This window comes from Bos javanicus, chromosome 10, assembly GCF_032452875.1.
Source record: "Bos javanicus breed banteng chromosome 10, ARS-OSU_banteng_1.0, whole genome shotgun sequence".
NCBI classification, from domain to species: domain Eukaryota; kingdom Metazoa; phylum Chordata; class Mammalia; order Artiodactyla; family Bovidae; genus Bos; species Bos javanicus.
The window spans coordinates 37958535-37985827 of NC_083877.1; the positions used below are offsets into that span (position 1 = coordinate 37958535).

Genomic DNA, 27293 nt, shown 5'->3' on the forward strand with positions numbered 1-27293 from the left:
ACACAGGACCACATGTTGTGTGACGCCATTTATATGAATTGTCCAGAATAGGCAAATCTGTAGTGACAGAAAATAGATTAATGGTTGTCTCAGGCTGCAGGAAGAGTTGGGGTAAAAACGGTTGAGGTTTCTTTTAAGGGTGATAAAAATGTTCCAAAATTTATTATAGTGATGACTGTGCTACTCTGTGAATATACTATGTGAATTATACTTTTTAAATGTGAATTGTCTGTCAATAAAGATGTGGATTATCTCTCAAAAAAAAAAAGAATTATTATATGTAACAACACAGAACTATCTCCATGATACATTAAATTAAAAACAAGTTGCAAGGAATTCCCTGTTGGCCTGGTGGTTAGGATTCTGGGCTTTCACTGCCATGGCCTGGGTTCAATCCTTGATCAGGGAACTGAGATACTGCAAGCTGCACAGTGTGGCCAAAAAAAGTTGCAAAACAGAGTACATAGTAGGATCCCATTTATACACACACACACACACACATACACACACAAACATACCTCCTAAACATATAAATATATATGTTTATAAATAATAAAGATCTGTAGGGATGTGTACTAAATCGTGTTTAGTTTAACAAAGTATGATGGGACAGAAAGGCAACAATAATTTTTACTTGTATTTTTCTGTATTATTTGAATTTTGAAAAAGTAAGTTTTATTGCATTGCTTAAGTAAATAATTTTTTAATGCTGTTGCATTTTGAAGATAATACATAAATTCTCATTACATAGAACTAATCTTAAGACAGACCCTGATTGTTACTTCTATAATTAAATCTTAGATATCAGCCCTGCCTATGATCCTAATACTTCCTATGATCTGCCCTTTTGATCCTAACACTTGATTTCAACAAACATCTGTTAAAGGACTTCCGTGGTGGTCCAGTGGTTAAGACTCAGCTTCTAGTGCAGGGGGTACAGGTTTGATCCCTGGTCAGAGAGCTAAGATCCCACATGCTGCATGGAGTGGCCAAAAAAGAAAAAAAATAGTAATAATTTTAATACTGGGTGTTTTTATCTATTTTGAGGATAAAAATGCAAAGTTTACTGAAAATTTTTTTTAAAGAATGTGCTTCAGTATATTCTGTTTTTCATATTTACCTTTTTGTATGTATCTAAGAATGTTTATGTGCTACTCTCTAAACAAATTTCAATTATAGAATAATAAATACAGTGTTATCAGCTACAGTCATCATGTTAAATACCTTAGATTCTCAGACCTTATTTATCTTACTGTAGTTTTTAAATTAATTTATTTTTAGTTATGCTGGGTCTGTGTTGCTGCACTTAGGCTTTCTATGTTGTAATAAGCGGGCACTACTCTCCAGTTGTGTGGCATGGGCTTTCTCATTGCAGTTGCTTGTGGCTGCAGAGCACAGGCTCTAAGTGCACGGGCTTCAGTAGTTGCAGCATGTGGGCTCAGTAGTTGCAGCATGTGGGCTCAGTAGTTGCAATGTGTAGGCTCAGCTGCACCACAGCATGTGGAATCTTCCTGGACCAGGGATCAAAACCACATTACCTGTGTTGGCAGCCAGATTCTTATCTACTGTACCACCAGGGAAGTCCCTTTACTGTAGTTTTTATTTTTAAGGGATAAACTACTGAAAAGCTGGATATCACAAAGAAGGGGCACATTACACACAGTAGATCAAGCTCAAATTTTTATCTCTGTTCTCAAAAATTTTGTGTTTGTTTTTATGCTTCTACTTTATTTTCAATTCTCATCTTAGATTCTGCAAGATCATAGCAAAAAGTCTTTGGTGTGGGATAGCAATTTTACACAAAAGAGATAGATCAAAAATTCAATATGGGGTTCTTTGATATTAAATTAAAATTTATATGAACACATGAACACATTTTTGGGGGGCTTCCCTGGTGGCTCAGACGGTAAAGAGTCTGCCTGCAGTGTAGGAGACCAGGGGTCTATCTCTGGGTCGGGAAGATCCCCTGAAGAAGGAAATGGCAACCCACTCCAGTATTTTTGCCTGGAAAATCCCATGGATGGAAGAGCCTGGCAAGCTACAGTCCATGGGGTCGCCAAGAGTCACGACTGACCAACTTCACTTTTTCTTTTTTTTCCAACTATTTTTGTGCCTGCAAGTCAGATACTATCAAGCAAACTGCCATGTCTGATCCACAATCCTTTTAAATTTTTAACTCAAAGACAAATAGGAAAATTCAGTAAATTTTATCTTTCCAGATGTTCTCAGAAAGAGTTATAAAACACAGTTGGATAATCTATTTATACCAAATGAATTACCTATGTGTGTTGTGAGGTAGCAATGAAAGACTATGATCTTCTATGGTAATAACACCCTCAATGCAGAAGCCTTCCCTCCTCACAGTGTGTGAAGAGTGTGAATAAGGGATGGAGAGTCACCTTTCATTATTTCATCAACTACTGGTGTTTTCACAGTATTTTAAATGCCTGATTTCAATTTTACAACAATACCAATATTTATTCTGAAAGGTAATCACATGTTCCAAGTAGCAGAACTTCCAACACGTTCTATAGGAATAATTTGCAGTTCTTTTTTTGTGGGGGCAGGGGGAGGTGTGAGGTGCGCTTCATGGCTTGCAGGATCTCAGGTCCCCAACCAGGGACTGAACCCAGGCCATGGCAGTGAAAGCGCTGAATCCTAACCTGTAGACCACCAGGGAACTTCCTAATTCACAGTTCTGAATCATACTTCAGAAAAAAAACTTGCAGCAGTGCAGGATTTATTCCTACTCCATCACAGGTAATACTGCATAGATCTCTACAGGAACTTTAAATTCTTCTGCTGTGAACTTTAAGATTGCTATGAAAGATGTACTTTGGGGAACACTGAGTACTCCATAAGGCATCCATTAGCGTGATTTGAAATGAATCTTCAACATGGCAGAGCAGGTCTGGACAGAGACCCTACACCATCTCTGTGAAACAGCTCCACTCCCTCCACAGTGCTGGGGACAGCAAAAGTTGTTCTGCGCTATTCTGTGCCTAAAGGTTTTTCTTGGTGCTTTCTTAAAACAGTATCAGATCTTGGGTCTGCATCCCAATCGTTATCCTTTTCTTCCCCTTCTCTGCAGCAAAACATATCCCTTCTTATTTCTTCTAATCTTTTTTTTTTAATGGTTTCATTTTTTTAAATTGTGTTTTATTTAAAAAGAATATACACAATATATAGGTGAGTTACAAAGCAGAATAATGAAGTGAACACCACTGATTCAGCATCTAACCCAGGAAAATATTAATACTGTTGCCAAGTTCCCTGTGTGATCCTCCATTTGACACGGAGGTTATTGTTACCTGAATTGTATTTATTAGTCATTCCCCTGCTTTTCTTTAAAAATTTCACCACATCTAACAGGTATTTCAGAGAGATTCTATCACTTATTCCCCCAACAAAAGTCTTCTGTTCTTTACACACACTTTTAAAGGGCAGTATTTTTTAAAGCTTATAAACATAATTTTTTATTAGTTACACAATAGTCCATCCTCCTAATAACACAAAGATTCCTGAGTAAGCTGTACATGCACCTTCTATAGAAGAGCTTTGCAAAAACCTAAAGATGATAAACTTAAGGATGCTTCACAAAAGAGTGCTTTGTGGTGCAATGTAGACTGTAAGCTTTCAATACTGAAAGATAGCTTAGTGAAGAGGTTCCCAAATTTAATAGACAAGCTTTACCAGTCAACAGAAAAAATCAGAAAAGGAAGGAATGTGATGAGCTCTTCCACACAGGTACATGTATACAATTTAAAGACCTGCTTTTTAGCCTGAGATTATCCTACTTCCTTGGAATTAAATTTTCCTTTTCTTCATAAAACTATAGGAGATGGTAAGGATTTTTTGGTTGCTGTTCATGTGCTCTTTTTAAAGTTAAAATTGAACTTATTTAGCCAAATAAAAATTTGAAAACCCTGTGTCTTACCCAAAGTCTTCTGAAATTGTACTGGCCCACAGAATTCCAAAGCTTGGCACCCTCACTAAGACCACAATATAATACTATTCGATACCTACCAGATTGGCTAAAACTTAAAAAGTTGGCAACATCAAATCTTGCAAGAATGTGGAGCCATAGGAACTCCCATATACTGCTGAAGAACTTACAAATTGGTATAACCACTTTGGAAAACAGTCTGACATTATCCACTATGACTTAAGATATACTCTAGAACTCAGCAATTCTATTCCAGATATACACCCTGGACAAACTCCTATACGTGTGTACCAAAATACACAAATAAGAATGTTCACAGAAAAATTGTTTTATACAGTAATAGTCCAAAATTGGAAACAATCTACATATCCATATACAGTACAATGAATAACAACGTGGGTTATCAAACACTATAAGGTAAATGGACAAAACATATACATATATAAATATGCACACACACACACACATATATACATACACATAATGCTGAGTGAAAGCTACTCAACAAGAGAAATGTACAGAATGACTCCATCTATACAGAATTCAAAACCAGATGCAACTATTCAATATGATTTGGGTGAGAAGCTAAAAGGAAAATGAAGGAAACTGTTATCACAAAACACAGAAGAGAGGTTATATCATAAAGTGGGAGAGAAGGATGGTGATCCAGAAGGAGGCCCCTGAGAACTAGCAATGTCTCATTTCTTGATCTAAGGAGTGGTTAGAAAGGTGTTCACTTTATAGTTATTCTTTAAGCTGTTAATATGCTTTATACAATCTTTTGTATAAAAGAGATGTACTTAAAAAAAAAAATTGTAAGGGGCTGTCTCTTGAGGTAGCAGATGCTCCACCACATATGTTTAACCAGAGCTAAAAGTTCACATATCAGATGTGTTATAGCAGGAACTCAAGTACTCATCAGGAATTTGGACTAGCTGGCCATCAGTCTCCTGCCAATCAAGAGATTTTATGCATCTATTTCCATACCTTGTAACGATGATTTTTATGAACACTATTCTGGAAGCAGTCCATACAGAGTACACATGTTGGATCAATTGCACAGTCCCTGAAAAACATTAAAAATCAGGTGCCAAAATTTAGATGACTCCCATTGATGCTCAAAGTATAACAATGATATAATGTGAATCAATTTCCTATATGATACACAAACTGTTTATGAAAATACTTTAAAAATTGAATTCCAAATAATGTTGGCCTCTTTCTGGCCATATTTTAATGTATATGTTGGGATGTTTGGTTTTGTTTCCTAAATTACCCTCATTACTTTGAGCTTTCGCCTGGTTTCAAACTATTAAATTCCACTTCAAAATTAGTTTCTGGTGCGTGATTTGGCAGCACATATGCCAAAATTAGTTTTCTGAAAAATTGATCAGTTTTTCTTCACTCTCTGCATCATCTTAGCCTATTACAGTTACAAATGTATTTTACAGGCACTGATTGTTCACTGGTAAATGAGGCTTGGTTAAAGAAAAAATTCCTTAGAATGTAAGCAACATAAGGGAAAGGATTTTAATTTATTTTGTATAATATCTCCCAAGCTTGTAGAGCAGTACCTCAGTTCAGTTCAGTTCAATTGCTCAGTCGTGTCCGACTCTTTGCGACCCCATAAATCGCAGTACGCCATGATAAATATCAATGAATATTTATTGAATAAATTAAATTCAATCTTTCCTATTTTTTTCCTTAATAAAAACTTTTAAAATGTAAAATTTTATTTAATACTTTCAGGGAAACATTGACAATAATATAAACAAGTGCAAAGTGCAAAATTAATTTTAAAAATATTTATTTAGAAAAGTTGAAGCGATAGAATTGGGCAATGTTAAAACTGAACTTTTAAATGCTAATAAGTAAAGACTGACTAATAACAGTTCCTGAAATATATATGATCTACTAACCTATTCACAGCAGGATTTCCAAATCTCAGCAGTACTGACACTTTAAACTGAATAATTATTTGCTGGTGATACAGGAGACTATCCTGTGTACCATAGGATGGTTAAGCAGCAACCCGGCCTCTATCCACTAGATGTCAGTACCATCCCCCTAGTGTGACAATTAAAAATGCCTCCGGGACCCTTTTGGAGAAATGAGGTCTACAAATGTCTTCTACTATGCTTTAGTTGAAACCAACCGGGCTTCAGCTAAAAGTACTTAACAAGATAAATGAAACTGCTATATAGTAAAATGGTATACAAAATACAAAAGTTGAATTTTCCCTAAGAAAATAAGAGAATAAAGAAATGTAGTATGTTCTAAACAACTGCTGTGTGTGCTTAGTCACTCAGTCGTGTCTGACTCTTTGTGACCCCATGGACTGCTAGGCTCCCCTGTCCACGGGGATTCTCCAGGCAAGAATACTGGAGGGGGTTGCCATGCCATCTTCCAGGGGATCTTCCCAACCCAGGGATCGACCCCAGGTCTCCCACATTGCAGGCAATTCTTTACCAGCTGAGCTACTATACACAAATCAGTCAAATCTAGAATTACAGTGAAGCAAAAAGTAATTCTCTGTATTTATAAAATCTGAAGATTCACATTCCTAACCTAAACAACTTCTAATAAAAGAAAAAAAAAAACCCTAAAAGTCCGATTAAGACCTAAAAGTTAAAAAGTTTCAGGCAAGAGTAGAGAATAAAAAAGTTCTCTGTGTTACCATGCTGCTTAAGTTCTTTCACAAAAGGCGAAAAACCTAAAGCCGTTTCCAGTTTCCCTACCACTGACCTCGTCTATCCAATTAAGTTACAAATGCTCCAACAGGTTCTTTGATACCAAATGTTACTTGGTGGCAAAAAAAAACAACCTGAAATGACAAGGGACTATAGACTTTATTTATACCACTTGCTGTGAACAGTCATAGATTTCTTATAGAAATGCTGTGTTTGATTATAGGATCCTGCCCCAACTCTACTGGGGAAGTATTCAGAATTCTGAAATACATGTGGCACCAAGAGTTTCAGATAAGGGTGTATGGACTACATTACAAACAAGGCAAAAATCAATCACTTATATACTTTCAGAGAAGAAGAAGAAAAGTGAGAGAATTGTGTAAGTCATATATTCAAAAATAAGCTGTACTAGCAAAAACAAACATAAATGCATAATAAAAGGAAGTTAATTAAGAAGAATTAAATACAACTAGCAATACACCAAGAAAGGTACATCATAAAATAGGCACAGAATATTAAGCTGTAATTACAACCAATCCTGTACATTTCTAAATCTTACCTACAAGAATATGTTGTCTCTCCACTTTTGAAAACCTTCCCACAAAGTTGAAATGCTCCACTGTGCTTCAGTTTCTCTAAGCAAATATCTGGATCTTCTCCAAATAAGTACCATTCCAGGGGAGTGAATATTGACCTCTGTATGCTCTCCTCCTGCTTTTCCAAATCTGGGTCCATTTCAGCAAAATAAATGTCAGGCACCACTTGTGCCAAATAGTTCAAGAAAATAGTATAAAAATCAATCTGCTGATCCCAGCACTGAAAAACAAAACAAAAATTAAACTTTCTTACAAGTTCCTTCTTAAAGATCTAGGAGCACAAGTAATGGCACAGATAATGGCATAATTCTGTAGTTTCAGAGAAAGTGATTTACAGTATATTCCTATTTTACTCTTCACCAATACAAAAGGAGCTGTAGTGCTGGAGAAGACTCTTGAGAGTCCCCTGGACAGCAAGGAGATTAAACCAGTCAATCCTAAAGGAAATCAACCTTGAATATTCATTAGAAAGACTGATGCTGAGGCTCTGATACTTTGGCCACCTGATGTGAAGAGCCGACTCATTGGAAAAGACCCTGATGCTGGGAAATACTGAGGGCAGGAAAAGAAGGGCGGCTACAGAGGATGAAATGGTTGGATGACATCATCGATTCAATGGACATAAGACTGAGCAAACTCCAGAAGACAGTGAAGGACAGGGAAGCCTGGCATGCTGCAGTCCATGGGGTCGCAAAGAGATGGACAGGACTGAGTGACTAAATAGTAGCAAATACAAAAGGAAAGTGGGTGATTTTTTTTTTTTTAAAGAAGGACTTGGAAATAAGTGGTTGTCCACATATAGAAAAAAGAAGTGCAGCTATAGCAGATGAGAATTACTCTTCCCTGCTGAAGTGGCCAACTCCTGGTGTGTGAAGGTGATTCAGAGGCTAGAGCGATAAAGTATTCCTCATACCAGTAGTTTAATTATTTTGTTTTTTTCTTCCAGTTTTATTGAGATGTAATTGACATACAGCACTTAATGAGTTTAAGGTGTACAACATAATTATCTGACTTACATACATCATGAAATGATTACCACAATAGTTTCAGTGAATATCCATCATCTCACAAAGATATAAAATTAAATGAATGGGGAAAAATGATTTTTTCCTTGTGATGAGAACTCTTAGGATTTACTAATAGTTTAATTATTTAAAGGAACCATAGCATTTAATGAGAGATCAAAATGAATGAGTGCCAGAGTTTTAGAACACAAAAAGCACTCACCATAAAACAAAAAGAAAAGATAAATGAACATCAGCAAAAAAACCCCACAAAAAACCCTCTGCTTTTCAAAAGAAACTGGTAATAGGTGGCTTTTTGCCATGCTTATTTGCACAGGAAAACATGCTCAACATCATTAAATCATTAGAGAAATGCAAATTAAAATGGCAGTGAGATATCCCTAACAAACCTATCAGAGTGTAGGTAAAAAAATAAAATAAAAATTTGGCAATACCAAGTATCAACACAAATGCAGAAAACTTAGAAAGGAAAGGGACTCGAAATGCTATACACATACTTTACAAAGGAGTTCAGCAGTTTCTCACAAAGTTAAATATATACTTACCATATGACCCAGCAATCAAACTCCTAGTTATCTAACCAAGAAATAAAAACTTATGTTCACAAAACACTTATACTTGAAAGTTACAGCAGCTTTATTCATAATTGCCCCAAACTAGAAATGACTCAGTTGTCCTTCAACTGGTGAATTATAAACAGTTTGTACATCCAAACCACAGAATATTTAGCATACTCCTTTATTGCTCAGCAATAAAAGGACTGAATGATGAACACATGCAAAATCAAAAGAAGTCAAATTCAAAAAGATTATGTACTACTGCCTCTTAGTAGTTGGGACTTTGTTCATATTGACAGCATATATGTGAACTGAGCAAAGCCCATCTCTGGGCCAAATTCCTGACTCCTATTATAAGTGGTTTTAACAGATACTATATGTAGATTCCAATAACGCCACCTTTGTCTTCGATCAAGCAAGAGAGCATTGTAAGTACCCAGAAATGCCCTGTTAAAAGACATTCATGGATTACTCATTGGCAATTTGGTTTTAAATGTGAGGCAATTATCTCAAACCACCCAGCCAGCCCAACATTTTTAATGCTATTAAGTAACAGCAGTCTTTATTTTAAATAGAGGCAGGAAAAATAGAACTCTCTACTCTCAAACCAACATTGGCAATTGAGTCACAGTTAATGGACATCACCAGATGGTCAACACCAAAATCATACTGATTATATTCTTTGCAGCCAAAGATGGAGAAGCTCTATAAAGTCAGCAAAAACAAGACTGGGAGCTGACTGTGGCTCAGATCATAAACTCCTTATTGCCAAATTCAGACTTAAATTGAAGAAAGTAGGGAAAACCACTAGACCATTCAGGTATGACCTAAATCAAATCCTTTACGATTATACAGTGGAGTGACAAACAGATTCGAGGGATTAGATCTGATAGAGGAGTACCTGAAGAACTATGGCTGGAGGTTGTGACACTGTACAGGAGGCAGTGATCAAGACCATCCATCACCAAGAAAAAGAAATGCAAAAAGCAAAATGGTTGTCTGATGAGGCCTTACAAATAGCTATGAAAAGAGAAGCAAAAGGCAAAGGAGAAAAGGAAAGACAAACCCATTTGAATGCATAGTTCCAAAGAACAGCAAAGAGAGATAAGAAAGCCTTTCTCAGTGATCAATGCAAAGAAATAGAGGAAAACAGTAGACTGGGAAAGACTAGAGATCTCCTCAAGAAAATTAGAGATACCAAGGGAACATTTCATGCAAAGATGGGCACAATAAAGGACAGAAATGATACGGACCTAACAGAAGCAGAAGAAGAGGTGGCAAGAATACACAGGAGAACTGTACAAAAAAGATCTTCACAACCCAGATCATGTGATCACTCACCTAGAGACAGACATCCTGGAATATGAAGTCAAGAGGGCCACTATGAACAAAGCAAGTGGAGGTGATGGAATTCCAGCTGAGCTATTTCAAATCCTAAAAGATGATGCTGTGAAAGTGCTGAACTTAATATGCCAGCAAATTTGGAAAACTCAGCACTGGCCACAGGACTGGAAAAGGTCAGTTTTCATTCCAATCCTAAAGAAAGGCAATGCCAAAGAATGCTCAAACTACTGCACAATTGTACTCATCACACATGTCAGCAAAGTAATGCTCAAAATTCTCCAAGCCAGGCTTCAACAGTACATGAACCGTGAAGTTCCAGATGTTCAAGATGGATTTAGAAAAGGCAGACGAACCAGAGATCAATTTGCCAACATCCTCTGCTTCATCGAAAAAGCAAGAGTTCCAGAAAAACAACTACTTCTGCTTTACTGACTATGCCAAAGCCTTTGACTGTGTGGATCACAATAAACTGCGGAAAATTCTTCAAGAGATGGGAATACCAGACCACCTGACCTGCCTCCTGAGAAATCTGTATGCAGGTCAAGAATCAACAGTTAGAATGGGACAGGGAACAACAGACTGGTTCCAACTTGGGAATGGAGTACGTCAAGGCTGTATATTGTCACCCTGCTTATTTAACTTATATGCAGAGTACATCATGAGAAATGCTAGACTAGATGAAGCACAAGCTGGAATAAAGGGAGAAATATCAATAGCCTCAGATATGCAGATGACACCACCCTTATGGCAGAAAGTGAAGAGGAACTAAAGAGCCTCTTGATGAAAGTCAAGAGGAGAGTGAAAAAGTTGGCTTAAAGTTCAACATTCAGAAAACTAAGATCATGGCATCTGGTCCCATCACTTCATGCCAAATAGATGGGTTAACAGTGGAAACAATGGCAGACTATTTTTGGGGGCTCCAAAATCACTGCAGATGGTGACTGCAGCCATGAAATTAAAAGATACTTGCTCCTTGGAAGGAAAGTTATGACCAACCTAGACAGAATATTAAAAAGCAGAGACATTACTTTACCAACAAAGGTCTGTCTAGACAAAGCTATGGTTTTTCCAGTAGTCATGTATGGATGTGAGAGTTGAACTATAAAGAAAGCTGAGCACCAAAGAATTGATGCTTTTGAACTGTGGTGTTGGAGAAGACTCTTGAGAGTCCCTTGAATAGCAAGAAGATCCAACCAGTCCATGCTAAAGGAAACCAGTCCTGAATATTCATTGGAAGGACTGATGCTGAAGCTGAAACTCCAATATTTTGGCCACCTGATTCGAAGAACTGACACATCTGAATAAGATCCTGATGCTGGGAAAGACTGAAGGCGGGAGGAGAAAGGAACGACAGAGGATGGATGAGATGGTTGGATGGCATCACTGACTCAATGGACCTGAGTTTGAACAGACTCTGAGAGTTGGTGATGGACAGGGAGCCCTGGTGTGCTGCAGTCCATGGAGTTGCAAAGAGTCGGACACAACTGAGCGACTGAACTGAACTGAATTAAATTAATTCTGTTCATTTGAAATGGGTTGGCTTTCTGGTTTTATTAGTATTTCATGTTTGTTTTATATTTACATAAGAACCATATAAGGCATTTATACTAGTTTCATATTTGCTGATAAAGGTCTGTATAGTCAAAGCTGCGGAGAAGGCAATGGCACCCCACTCCAGTACTTTTTTTTTTTTACTTTTAAATTTTATTTTATTTTTAAACTTTACATAATTGTATTAGTTTTGCCAAATATCAAAATGAATCCACCAAAGGCATAGTCCAGTACTCTTTGCCTGGAAAATCCCATGGACAGAGGAGCCTGGTAGGCTGCAGTCCATGGGGTTGCTAAGAGTCGGACATGATTGAGCGACTTCACTTTTCACTTTTCACTTTCACGCATTGGAGAAGGAAATGGCAACCCACTCCAGTGTTCGTGCCTGGAGAATCCCAGGGACGGGGGAGCCTGGTGGGCTTCCGTCTATGGGGTCACACAGAGTTGGACACGACTGAAGTGACTCAGCAGCAGCAGCAGTCAAAGCTGTGGTTTTTCCAGTAGTCTTGCATGAATGTCAGAGCTGGACCATAAGGAAGGATGGGTACCAAAGAAATGATGCTTTCAAACTGTGGTGTTAGAGAAGACTCTTGAAGAGTCCCTTGGACAGCAAGATCAAACCAGTCAATCTTAAAGGAAATCAACCCTGAATAGTTATTGAAAGGACTGATGTTGAAGGTGAAGCGCCAACACTTTGGTGAAGAGCCAACTCACTGGAAAAGACTGATGCTGGGAAAGATTGAAGGCAAAAGGAGAAGAGGGTGGCCAAGAATGATATGGTTGGATAGCATCACTGATTCAATGGACATGACCTTGGACAAACTTTGGAAGATAGTGAGGGACAGGGAGGCCTGGAGTGCTGCAGTCAAAGGGGTTGCAAAGAACTGGACATGACTTAGAGAGGGTAAACAACAATATTCTAAATTAAAAAAAAATTTTTTAAGGCTATGTACTATATAATTCCATTCATATAACATTCCAGAAAAGGCAAAACTACTAGAGATAGAGGATAGCACAGTGGTTGCAAGAGGCTGACAACAAAGTAGCAGCAACATAAATTTTGAGGGCAATGGAACAGTTCTGTAGCATCTGTATTATGGTGATGGGTACACAACTGTTGGCAACTCTCAAAACTCACAGAACTGTACAATAAAAAGTTATTTATGGAAATTTTCATAGTGAATAAAAAATAATATGGTTTGAAAGATGAAAAGAACCACAGATTGAGACAAATATCTGCAATAATACACTAGATACTTCTCTCCCAAAGATCAAGGATGAGGCAAAGATATCTGTTCTCTTCTATTCACTATAGTACTAGAGGTCATAGCTAGTGAAATAAAACAAGAAAAATAAATAAAAGGCATGGTGATTGGAAAGGAAGAAATAAAACTGTCTCTATTCACATACAATATGATTACTCTTCACAAAAAAATTCTGAGAAATCAATTAAAAAACACACACAAGTTTCCCTGGTGGCTCAGTGGTAAAGAATCCGCCTGCCAGTGCAGGAGACCTGAGTTTGATCCCCGATCTGGGAAGATCCCACATGCTGCGGAGCAACTGAGCCCATGCCCTAGAGCTGAGGAACCACAAAAGAAGCCACCACGATGAGACGCTGGCACACCACAACTAGAGGGTACCACCCTCTCTCCACAACTAGAGAAAAGCCCGTGTGGCAACAAGTATCCAGCACAGCCAAAAGTAAAATAACATATACAACTATTAAAACAGACACACACACACAGACTTCTGTGGTGGTACAGAGGTTAAGAATCTACCTGCCAATGGAGGGGACACAGGTTCGAGGGAAGATTCCACATGCTGTGGGGCAACTAAGCCTGTGCACCCGAATACTGAGCCCATGCTCCACAACAAGAGAAGCCACCACAATGAGGAGCCCGCAGACTGCAAGAAGAGTAGCCCCCGTTGCCGCAACTAGAGAGAGCCTGTGCCCAGCAACAAATACCCAGTATAGCAAAAAAAAAAAAAAAAAACAAGTAAGAATAGTAAGTGAACTAAGCAAGCTCATTAGATGTAAGATCAATACATAAAAATCAACTGTATTTCTATATACTAGCAACAAATAATTGGAAAATGAAATTTTAAAATAGCATTTACAGTAGCATCAAAAAAATACTTGGCAATTAGTTTATATTGAACACTGTAAAACATTATTGAGAGAAATGTATGAAGTATCTTAAAAAATGAAGAGTTGCATCATGTTCATTGTTTACAAGATTCAATATTTTTAAAAGGTTTATACATCCTAACTGAACTACAAATTCTACACAATCCCAGCAAGCTTTCTTGTAGAAATTAACAAGTTGATTCTAAAACGAATATGGAGGGAATCCCCTCACAGTCCAGTGGTTAGACCTTGGCACTTTCACTGTCATGAACCAGGTTCAATCCCTTGTTGAGGAACTAAAATCCTACAAGCTGTGCATGGTAGCCAAAAAAAAAGAAAAAAGAAAAAGGAAATGTAAAGGACTTAGAAGGAGACTTAACAGTATCTGATTTTAGGACTTACTATAAAGGTATACTAATAGTATGGAATTAGCACTGGTGTGTGTGTATATATATATATATATATATATATTTTTATCAATGGAACTAAGACAGTTTAAAAATGAATCCACATATGTATGTAAAGTGAAGGTGAAAGTTGCTCAGCATGCTGACTCTTCGCAACCCCATAGTCCATGGAATTCTCCAGGCCAGAATACTGGAGTGGGTAGCCTTTCCCTTCTCCAGGGGATATTCCCAACCCAGGGATCAAACCCAGGTCTCCCACGCTGCAGGCGGATTCTTTACCAGCTGACCCACAAGGGAAGCCCAAGAATACTGGAGTGGAGTGTCAATTCATTTTTTAAAAAAGGAACCAACATAGTTCAAAAAAGACAGCAATTTTCAAAAATTGGTGCAGGAGTAATTAGATATCCTAATGGAAAAAAATTAACTTCAACCCATACTTCATACCATACACAAAAATTAATTTGAAATGGATCACAGATTTAAAGGTAATAACTAAAACTGTACAATTTCTTGACAAAAACATAGAAGAAAACTCTTTGACATCATCTGGGAGGGCAAAGATTTCTTGGACAGGGCACAAAAAACGCTAACCATGAAAAAAAATGGATAAAACAGAATCAAAATTAAAACTTTCTGTTCCTCAAAATAAACATGAGTAACTCGTATCCAGTTCTGCTACTTACTGTGCATTTTTTCAAATTTTCATACAATCAAACTGTGAAAGATAAATTTTAGAACAGATATATATTAAAATGAACACGTCCCTACTTCTTAAATTGAGCTACCGCTTCTATGAAATTACACAGAGATAGGAGGCAACTATGAAGTATATTTATCATATACTAACCCAACTCGCCAACAGAGGATAGAGCACCCACCCACAGCTATCTACATAGCTAAAGTCCTGGCCCTTTTAGCACAGGAATACCCTGATCCCAAGAAGTATGACTGACTGTTCAGGCCATTGGGTAGTGTTACTGAAGTGAAAACTATCAAGGGAAATGAAAAAATCCTAGAAAAAATAATAGGGATGGAAAACTAGGACTCTTCAGTCTTTAAAAACAAAGGCTAGATAACATTATAAAATCATTAAGAGTTCTGACACGGTGAACACACACTTGTTCACTATATCTTAAATAACAGGTACCCCTTTGAAGTGTAAAAAACAATTTTCAGGACAAAGAAAAGGAATCAGAAATCTATCCAACTATGATAAACTCATAAAACTTGTCTAAGGAGTTTTATAAGCTGACATACAATTAGAATTAATCATTAACAGGGGAAAGGCATAAATTGAGAGACTGCAAATGACACATGCACAGTACTATATACATAAAATAGGTAACAAATAAGAACCTGCTGTATAGCACAGGGAACTCTACTCAATACTCTGTAATGGCCTATATGGGAAAAGAATCTAAAGAAAGAGTGGATATATGTGCGTGTGTGTGTGTGTGTATATACACATAAAACTGATTCACTTTGTGTACACCTGAAACTAACACATTATAAATCAACTATACGCCAATAAAAAATTTTTTTAAAAAAGAATTTACATAAAGTTCCATCATAAGTAACTAAGGAAAGTTCCTTACGTATTATATATAATATATATATACATAAAAGGAACTAAGGAAAGTTCCTTATATATTATATATAAGGCTGAGTTTGCTCTCCTGAAGCTCAATATGCCTCCATAAGCTCAACTCTATAAAACTTTATATGAAACATACTATATTAAAATTAGGTATTATTGTAGAAATTAAATTAGCCTGTCCTCTCAGAAGGACAATTTTAATAATTATTAAAATTTTTAATTTATATAAACTTTGACTCAGAAATTCCCACTTCGAGGAATCTGTTCCTCAGATAATCTCAAATATGTAAAAAGAAATATATACAAGTATTTTATTTGCAGGATTATTATGATAATAAAAGGCTAAAAACAACTTAAATGTCCCATAACAAAAGCTGAATAAATCATGGCACATAAATTCAACGCAGCCATTATAAAAAAGAGAGGGGTCACAGGTTTAAATGTACTAATATAAAATATTCTTCAAGCTATACAGTTAAATAAAAAGCAAACAGTACAAAACAGTGAAAACTGTATGCTACCATTTATAAAGAAAGACGTGAAGAGAAGAAGATACATCAGTATATGCTTACATGAGAGTAGACAGTCTTTGAAAGGGTTCAAAATACATTGTTAACAGCACAAACAGGCCTCTATTTATTTTTCACTGTATAAACATTTTTACTATTTAATTTTTTTACATATGTATTATCTATCAAAAATCATTTTAAAGTTTTTTCTATCTATACATTTCATGTACAAAGTTATTCATAACAGGAAAAAAATATGAATGTCCATCAATAAGGGAATTGTTTAAAGAAATGGTGGAATCTATCATTTAATCAGACCTGCTGCTGCTGCTGCTAAGTCACTTCAGTCGTGTCCGACTCTGTGCGACCCCGTAGACGGCAGACCACCAGGCTTCCCGTCCCTGGGATTCTCCAGGCAAGAACACTGGAGTGGGTTGCCATTTCCTTCTCCAATGCATGAAAGTGAAAAGTGAAAGTAAAGTCGCTCAGTCGTGTCCAACTCTAGCGACCCCATGACTGCAGCCTACCAGGCTCCTCCACCCATGGGATTTTCTAGGCAAAACTGTAAAAAAAATATATATATATATATATTCCATTGTGTCCACTATTTGACTTGTAATTGTGAAAAAACAAGGCCACCTAAATGTTTATCATTAAAGGGTACATCCATAGTACTATATGCAGTCAGAAGGTCATAAAATACTGTAGACTGAAAAAAGCAAGTTTAAAATAATATAATTTCATTTTTGTAAAAGCAAAAACAAACCTCTAAATGATGTTTATACATTTCTATACATTTGAGTTTCCTAATTCAACATGTACATCAATGTAGAGATATATGTATATATCTGTATAGATACATGTATCATTGTTTCCTAAACACAGAATAAGTCTCTAGAAAGAGAAACATCAAATTGTTAACAGTGGTTATATGGAGAACTGAGGGGAAAAGAACTGAAGGAAAGGTCTCAGAATTTTCACTTTTCACTGTAAACAATGTTACACTGTTTGACCTTGTTTGACAAGTGTCAATAATGCAATCAAGAGGGGAGGAAAAAAAACTCTAAAACAACCATAGGAGATACATCCATTGCTGCTGCTAAGTCGCTTCAGTTGTGTCCGACTCTGTGTGACCCCATATATGGCAGCCCACCAGGCTCCCCGGTCCCTGGGATCTTCCAGGCAAGAAGACGAGTGGGTTGCCATTTTCTTCTCCAATGTATGAAAGTGAAAAGTGAAAGTGAAGTTGCTCAGTCGTGTCTGACCCTCAGCAACCCCATGGACTGCAGCCTACCAGACTCCTCCGTCCATGGGATTTTCCAGACAGGAGCACTGGAGTGGGGTGCCATTGCCTTCTCCGGATACATCCATTAAAATGATGCAAAAAAGTCTCAAAGTGTCTCCCTTTAAGATGCTTATTAAGAACAAAGGGAAAAGGTAGTAACTATAGAGGAACCCTGCAGATACCAACTTAACAAAGTGATTAAGATAAATATCACCAGTAGTAAGAAATACTGATATCAAGAATCCCTTAATATGATATACTGAGGATGCGGTACCATTTTTATGTTATTCTTGCCAAAAACATATACCCTCCTTCCAAAGGGAACATTGTACAAAGTAACTGCTCAATATTCTTGTGCTCCTGCTGAGGTCATTAAAAATAAGGAAAAATCAAGACACTGTTAAAAACTGAAAGGAGACTATGGAGAAACTGGGACACTGTTACATACTGTTACATACTGGGACGGACTGTTACATACTGGGACAGACTGTTACATACTGGATGAAACAGGTGGGAGGTAAGGTGGGAACCTTGATAGGATCCTGGAACAGAAGAAGGACATTAGTAGGAAAACTGGTAAAATTTGAATAAGGACTGTTGTTTAGTTTGTAGAAATATTAACTTCCTAACCCTAATAACTGGAGAAGGAAATGGCAACCCACTCCAGTGTTCTTGCCTGGAGAATCCTAGGGACAGGGGAGCCTGGTGGGGTCACACACAGTCGGACACGACTGAAGTGACGCAGCAGCAGCAACCCTAATAACTGTAATATTTTATGTGAGATGCTAACATTAGGGGATGCAGGGGTTAGGGATATAATGGAACTGCCTGTGCTATTTTTGTAAGTTTTCTTAAAGTCTAAAATGAGTTCAAAATAAGAAGTTTGAAAAAGAGAGATGATATTGAAGATGTCTATTTCCACCTAGTGGAAAGGCAGTAAAATATACAGTACATTAAAGTAGGTTACAAAGTAGCATGTATAAAATCTCATTTGGTTATATACTATATATATTAAAATGGGGAAAATTTAGTAGGAATATATACCAAAATGTTAACAGTAGTGAGCAGTGGGATTTTAGCATATTTTCATGGAATTTATTTGTATGTTTGCTTACCTAATAACAATAATATCTTTACAGCGATTCCATATTTTAGGAGCAATTTTTTAATTATAAAATTAAAAATATTTTACTAAAACCTTTTTAAAAAAACCAACTATACCTTCCAATATTCTAACTTCAATTTTTATAGGGTACTCACAAACAAACAACTCATGTTTGCATACCTGACAATAACTATAACTAGAAGATTTAACATTCTATGTCGTACCTGAAATTCTTTTCTTCAAAGAGCATTTTTTAAAAAATTCTCTATATATTCAGCACTATACACCAAAAACCTTTTTCTGTCCTATCTAATTATGGAAGGCACAGAACTAGTTTCTAATCTAGTTTTCAAGAATGTTTTTAAGAACATGAGAAGCTTGAGAATCACCAAAAACCTCAGGGATCTATTCTGGTTCAATTACTTCATTTGAAACTGAGTTATAAGGAAAAAGTAAACTGGCTTGTCCAAGACTGAATACTAATTATCAGGGTCAGGAACAGAACTTAGGTATCTTGACTCTCAGAGTTCAGTGCTCATTCTACTTAATCAAATATAAACACATAATTCATTTAAATTTACCCATAAGACTTGATCAATTTCATTTTAATAGTAAAACAAAATAAAGCTTTGCCTTCTTTTTAAAATTTCCCTCTAAATAAAGCCTCTTTAGCTAACAAATGCCTAACATTCATGGATACCACTAAATGTTCTTAAATTTTATCTCTGTCATTACACATCTCAGTCTGAGGAACTAACACTGTAAAATGCTATTTTTATAGAATTGGCTGATTTGGATAGAATCTCTGGGTGTTGATGCCTTCAACACCTTCTCCACTGACTTTACCACTAGCTCTCTATCCTTCTACCTCACCTCTTCCTTAAAGTCCATTTAGCTCTAAACTCACCTCCACGAATACTTCACTAACCAACCTAAGGAAATTTCTCTCTCCCATAAGTCCAATACAGCACTAACTAAAGGAGGTACACATTCAGAACCTACATCTTTGCTAGATAACATTTTTTTTGTTTTTGTTTATTAAGTCACGTCAGTCGTGTCGGACTCTGTGCAACTCCATAGACGGCAGCCCACCAAGCTCCCCTGTCCCCGAGATTCTCCAGGCAGGAACACTGGAGTGGGTTGCCATTTCCTTCTCCAATGCGTGAAAGTGAAAAGTGAAAGTGAAAAGTGAAAGTGAAAAGTGAAAGTGAAGTCGCTCAGTCGTGTCCGACTCAGTGACCCTATGGACTTCAGCCTACCAGGCTCCTCCGTCCATGGGATGTTCCAGGCAAGAGTACTGGAGTGGGGTGCCATTGCCTTCTCCGGCTAGATAACATTAGTTACCTTTAAATGCAGACATCAAGCCCCTTCAACCAGACTGTTAGCTCTCTGTGGGAAGGTACTTTCCTTCCAAATCCTTGTATCCCCACAAGCCTATCTCAAGTACACGTTCTCAGTCATTGCTGAAAGTTATGGACTTCTTGCCAGAGAGAACAAAGCAAGTAACATTAAACCTTCCAAAACTGTTTACAAAATTCTTACAGAAGATAAAGTACAATTATACTGTTTCACAAAAAATTCTCTCCTGGATGACTGCCACAACTATGAAAACCTTTTTTCAGCTAAGGTTTCTTTCTTTTTTTCCTTGATAAGAAAAACTATTCAGGATGTACTTTCCTGAGTGACATGTTCAGGAATTACCGGTGACTGGAGTAGGTTTGATTTTGTTCTTTGGTTGGTTGCTTTTAGTAGTTTCTCCAATTTGAGACATGATTAAGAATTTTAAATGTTCATATTCAGGGGAAAAAACATTTTTTTTCAATATTTAGATAAGGGAAGACTTTCATAATTGACTGTTCTGTGAAAACAAGTTCTCACACACTTAAATTCTCAAACATTCCAAATATTTTCCTTGTCCCCATGGAGATTAAAGATATTCTTTCAACTCTGACCCAGGGACTGGGATGCCTATTTGGGAACATCAGTCTGAAAACGGAACTTACTTTAAGTATACTAGTTCCCTCTTGTTCAAATCACAACTTACGCTTCCTGAGATAACTGATGGACATCAACAGTATTCAGAGGGCCTGTAATTCTGTTCCTAATCCCCCTGATTTAAAGGCATAACAAAATCTGGAGCTTGCAGAATTGTTCATAGCAAGTACTGGATTTGTAACTGGAATACCTCTAGGAACCAAGAAATTTTTGGTTACACTAAAATTTTTTGCAATACTATCTGAAAGATTTATGAAGTTTAAAAACAAGCAAACAACAAAAACCCTAGTTCACTCACTTATCCCATAGGGAAATTGTCTATATCTGATAATCAGCTCCCGAAGCCTGTCTGAAGACTTCCTCTCAGCTAGCTTCCATTCTTACAGCCCAAATTAAACCAAAATCTACCTTCCTGTAACTTTTAAGTTATGCTGCCTGAAATAATCCAATACAAATTACTCTACTCTTTCACCCAACAACCTATCAAAGAAACGAAGATAATAAATATTAACTCCCATTAGTCTCTTTATTCCAGGGCTAAAAACAGGAATGTAGAAACCAAAGAAAACTTGCTCATTTCTAGAAATGAAATTTAGCCATCCATAAAGACATGGTATCCAGACCACACTCCATGTTGATTACTCTTTCACAGAACATGTAAAATATGCTTCTGTATCTCCCTTATCCTGGACACTCAGCTGCTTAAAGAGGTTTCTTTTTTTTTGCTTGCTTTCTTTGTTTTGGCAGTCATATCATGTTATGACTTAGTGAGTTTGCAAAAAACTAAAACCCTCAAACCAGTCACATACAAGAGATTTAGTCCTACACACAAATACGCAGTCCTAGACATAAGGCTTTATTTTCATGGCAATTAAATCTCACCTTGTTAGTTTTAATGCAAAATCTAGCCTAAGGAGATTTTGTATGTGTGTGTGTCCTATAATGTTATTATATCTGTTAAGCCTTATATTGTTTGTAAATATGGTATGTCTACTATGTCTTCAAGGCACTGATAAAATTGTTGTTTTGTTGTTGTTGTTGTTGAGTTGCTAACTCATGTCCAATTCTTTTGTGAGCCCATGGACTGTAGCCCACCAGGCTCCTCTGTCCATGGGATTTCCCAGACAAGAATACTGGAGTGGATTCCCATTTCCTTTTCCAGAGGATCTTCCTGATCCAAGGATCAAACCCAGGTCTCCTGCATTTGCAGGAGGATTCTTTACCACTAAGCCATTAGCCAGAATCAAATGTACAGTAAGTGTGACAAATAAGGCCCCCCTCTCTTCCTCCCTGTTGAAATAATTTACATATAGGCATGCTGTCAGAATTCAGTCTTTGAAAGCATCCCATCCCTCCTAAGCCATTCTCTTCCCTTTTTTCTCTGACCATAGGTTCATGCTCCAATTTTCAAAGCTCTTCTTAAAGTCTCTGGATGAATGAAACCTGGTTTCCTACACTATGGGGTGCATATCTCATATTCTCTTTCTACTGTGTTGAATTAATATTTTCAAATAAACTAAAATTCTTTCTCAGAGTATGTGTATATAAATACACACATGGATAAATTAACAGATTTTCCCTCCTGTGTCTAAAGTCATTTCTAGCTTATCCAACTATACCAAAAGTTCAAAGGATTTGTAAAAGGCAGTCCATAAAGACACATTAAGTGGTTATAGCCCTACTCCTCCAAATAAGTCAGAGACTTCATTCTGAAGAACAGCATTAAGTAAATTATTTGAAGGAGAATTATATTTAAGTGATGAACAGCAAACTCCATTCTGGACAGGGCCTATGTCATTCCTGAATAGCAAGTAGGCACTTAGAGAAGCACAATAACTCTTCTGAGGTCTTTCAGTAGCGTTTATTCAGTACACTGTATTTCCATAAGCAGTGAGCTTACTACAGAGTGTAACATTAAAAAAAAAAAAAAAAGGACTATACCAAATGGTTTTAAATAACAGACTCACCAAATAACTATTGGTTCTTCAATAGGAGGTATGTTAATCACGTTATCTTGGAAGAACACATAGGAGTTCATAGGAATCATTTGGGACTAAAGAGGCCTTAATAGTCTGTTTTAAGCCATCTGAGTTAAAAGCTTAGAGAAAACTGTTTCACAGAGCCCAACATATGATTAATGCCTTCAGAGAAATCTAAGGTAACCCTCAAAGCCAGTACACATAAAGAAAGGATGGGCAGATACTACACTGGTTTATCCTGTGTCACTGATTTATACACACATCTAGCCAGACAGACTCTCTATGCACTGCTGAGAATAAAAACCTCTTTATTTGCAGGACAATGTCTGTTATTAAACATAAGCAGTCACTCTCAAACACCAGCTCATCTATAGTAAGTTACTAGAAGGACTGAAGCTGTCACTCTTGACTTGTGGTTTTAGAATTTCTTTATCACTCTACAGAATTTGGTACTGAAAATCAGAATTTTCCCTAGCTGTCTACAACAGAAACTAGGAGACGCTTATGGAAAAAAAGCAACAGGCACTAGGCCCTGCTATGATCTGGTGGGAAAGGGCTTAAGTCTGGACTCCACAGACTTTGGTTCTCATCTTTGTCTTCTTACTCTGTGTTCTTACTACAGAAAGCTGTGCTCTGGCCTAAAACAATAGACACAAATGTCTAAGGAAAAATGTCTCCACACTGAAAATGGTATATAACTTCTCACTCCTTCCTCTCTCAACATTTTAGTGTCAACTATCAACAAAAGACTATGTTATCTTTTAAAGATCCCCTACACACGAGGGGAACGTGTGTAGGGGATCAAGAAACACCTGGGGTAACAGGCAAATTTGGCCTTGGAATACAAAATGAAGCAGGGCAAAGGCTAATAGAGTTTTGCCAAGAGAATGCACTGGTCATAGCAAACAGCCTATTCCAACAACACAAGAGAAGACTCTACACATGGACATCACCAGATGGTCAACACCAAAATCAGACTGATTATATTCTTTGCAGCCAAAGATGGAGAAGTTCTATACAGTCAGCACAAACAAGACCAGGAGCTGAATGTGGCTCAGATCATGAACTCCTTATTGATAAATTCAGACTTAAATTGAAGAAAGCAGGGAAAACCACTAGACCATTCAGGTATGAACTAAATCAAATCCCTTATGATTATACAGTGGAAGTGAGAAATAGACTCAAGAGACTAGACCTGATAGAGTGCCTGATGAACTATGGACTGAGGTTCGTGACACTGTTCAGGAGACAGGGATCAAGAATATTCCCATGGAAAAGAAATGCAAAAAACCAAAATGGCTGTCTGGGGAGGCCTTCCAAATAGCTGTGAAAAGAAGAGAAGTGAAAAGCAAAGGAGAAAAGGAAAGATATAAGCATCTGAATGCAGAGTTCCAAAAAATAGCAAGGAGAGATACGAAAGCCTTCCTCAGTGATCAATGCAAAGAAATAGAGGAAAACAGTAGAATGGGAAACACTAGAGATCTCTTCAAGAAAACTAGATACCAAGGGAACATTTCATGCAAAGATGGGCTTGATAAAGGACAGAAATGGTATGGACCTAACAGAAGCAGAAGATATTAAGAGGTGGCAAGAATACACACAAGAACTGTACAAAAAAGATCCTCATGATCCAGATAATCATGATGGTGTGATCACTCACTTAGAGCCAGACATCCTGGAATGGGAAGTCAAGTAGGCCTCAGGAAGCATCACTACAAACAAAGCTAGTGGAGGTGATGGAATTCCAGTGAGCTATTTCAAATCCTAAAAGATGATGCTGTGAAAGTGTTGCACTCAATATGCCAGCAAATTTGGAAAACTCAGCAGTGGCCACAGGACTGGAAAAGGTCAGTTTTCATTCCAATCCCAAAGAAAGGTAATCCCCAAAAATGCTCAAACTACCACACAATTGCACTCATCTCACAAGCTAGTAAAGTAATGCTCAAAATTCTCCAAGCCAGGCTTCAGCAATACGTGAACCGTGAACTTCCAGATGTTCAAGCTGGTTTTAGAAAAGGCAGAGGAACCAGAGATCAAATTGCCAACATCCACTGGATCACTGAAAAAGCAAGAGAGTTCCAGAAAAACATCTATTTCTGCTTTATTGACTATGCCAAAGCCTTTGACTGTGTGAATCACAATAAACCGTGGAAAATTCTGAAAGAGATGGGAATACCAGACCACCTGACCTGCATCTTGAGAAACCTGTATGCAGGTCAGGAAGCAACAGTTAGAACTGGACATGGAACAACAGACTGGTTCCAAATTGGGAATGGAGTACATCAAGGCTGTATATTGTCACCCTGCTTATTTAACTTACATGCAGAATACATCATGAGAAACACTAGGCTGGAGGAAGCACAAGCTGGAATCAAGACTACTGGGAGAAATATCAACAGCCTCAGAGATGCAGATGACACCACCCTTATGGCAGAAAGTGAAGAGGAACTAAAGAGCCTCTTGATGAAAGTGAAAGAGAGTGAAAAAGTTGGCTTAAAGCTCAACATTCAGATAAGTAAGATCATGGCATCTGGTCCTATCACTTCATGGCAAATAGATGGGGAAACAGTGGAAACAGTGTCAGACTTTATTTTTGGGGGGCTCCAAAATCACTGCAGATGGTGACTGCAGCCATGAAACTAAAAGACACTTGCTCCTTAGAAGGAAAGTTATGACCAACCTAGACAGTATATTAAAAAACAGAGACATTACTTTGCCAACAAAGGTCCGTCTAGTCAAGCCTATAGTTTTTCCAGTATTTATGTACGGATATTAGAATTGGGCTGTAAAGAAAGCTGAGTGCTGAAGAATTGATGCTTTTGAACTGTGGTGTTGGAGAAGACTCTTGAGAGTCCCTTACATTGCAAGGAGATCCAACCAGTCCATCCTAAAGGAGATCAGTCCTGGGTGTTCACTGGAAGGACTGATGTTGAAGTTGAAACTCCCAATACTTTGGCCACCTGATGTGAAGAGCTGACTCATTTGAAAAGACCCTGATGCTGGGAAAGACTGAGGACAGGAGGAGAAGGGGACGACAGAGGATGAGATGGTTGTATGGCATCACCAACTCAATGGACATGAGTTTGGGTAAACTGCAGGAGTTGGTGATGGACAGGGAGGTCTGGCGGGCTACAGTCCATGGGGTTGCACAGTTGGACATGACTCAGTGACTGAACTGAACTGAACATTCTAATTGCATGTTATATGACGTCAGAAATTTGAGAAACTTCATGCCTGTTGATAGCAATATAACAAAAAACAAACTTTCTAAGAAGGAAGTTTGATATAAGTAAAATGGACATAATAATACACAGGGACAAGACTCTAATGGAATTGGTACGATTTCTTAAACCTTTGTAACCCATATTTATTATTTTTGTTTTCCCCTGCCTCCCAATGGTGATTTAAATTCAAATTATTCAAATATTAAAGAATCTCTGTGCCTGTTTTGCTTAATGAAAAAGAATAAGTAAACTGGAAAGCTTGTATCTTACTCCACAGTCAGGATAAAATTGAAGATGGTATTTTTAAAAAGAACAGGAAAGTAGGAAGATGTCTGGTGTCCTAGAGTAGGCAGACAGATCCAAGCCAAAAAAGTAATCCGGAGGCTTACCAGTCACAGGTCTTCACTCACCCTCTCTTGTACTAAAGTTTGAGCACTTACCAGTGTCTCTAGAGTGTGAATAACCTGAGGCTACTACATTTCTCTTGTCATCTACCTGCTGCTGCTGCTGCTGCTGCTAAGTCGCTTCAGTCGTGTCCGACTCTGTTCGACCCCCTAGACGGCAGCCCACCAGGCTCCCCCGTCCCTGGGATTCTCCAGGCAAGAACACTGGAGTGGGTTGCCATTTCCTTCTCCAATGCATGAAAGTGAAAAGTGAAGGTGAAGTCGTTCAGTCGTGTCCGACTCTTAGCGACCCCATGAACTGCAGCTCACCAGGATTTTCCAGGCAAGAGTACTGGAGTGGGGTGCCATTGCCTTCTCCAGTCATCTACCTACTATCTTGCAAAACTCAAAGTCTTGCCCAAAGAAATCTAATGTATCTTGACGAGTCTGCAATATAATTCCAGCTGGACTTCTGTACCATTATCTACTGTTGTAAGTAAATCCAGTCTAGACTGATGAGGTTTTATTGCATCACCTGCAAGGAATTAACATATCAAAGCTTTAAATAAATGCTTGTCATCTTTAGCAACACAAAACTACAGTAACACTTCTGACCACAGCACAGTTTCTCCACTCCTTTGAAGATGTAAAATGTACAGGTTTACATTATGATCAGATGTTTCAGCTGCTTCTAAAGTTTCCGTATCTTCTCATTTCTTATCATCCCAAACATATGCTTCCTCCTTTAACAGGGTGAAATGAGGTTGAACTGCTACTTGGGTTAGAGGATGGTTGCAAGCACTGCCCTAGCTGATGGCCAAACCCTTATTCCAACTTCTCCCCCACCTGATTTTTATCTTCCAGCCAGTCTCTTCCGTCCCTGAAGTGGACTCTTATTTCTGGAGCTCACTCTGTTCTCTCATAAAACAAAACTCAAGTGTCTGCAGGGGTAAAATACTTTAAAAAGTG

The 27293-nt window shown here is 37.6% G+C and overlaps 1 protein-coding gene across 2 annotated transcripts in view; it reads right to left on the minus strand.

The window, feature by feature from the left end:
- The window catches only part of UBR1 (ubiquitin protein ligase E3 component n-recognin 1), a 158461-nt gene that overhangs the window by 123910 nt on the left and 7258 nt on the right, over nt 1–27293 (minus strand). For both annotated transcript variants that reach the window (XM_061430916.1, XM_061430917.1), the window contains exons 2-3: nt 7196–7452; nt 4934–5012 (exon numbers count right to left, since the gene is read on the minus strand). In XM_061430916.1, the coding sequence (XP_061286900.1) occupies nt 4934–5012; nt 7196–7452 (336 nt within the window). The remainder of the gene's footprint in view (nt 1–4933; nt 5013–7195; nt 7453–27293) is intronic.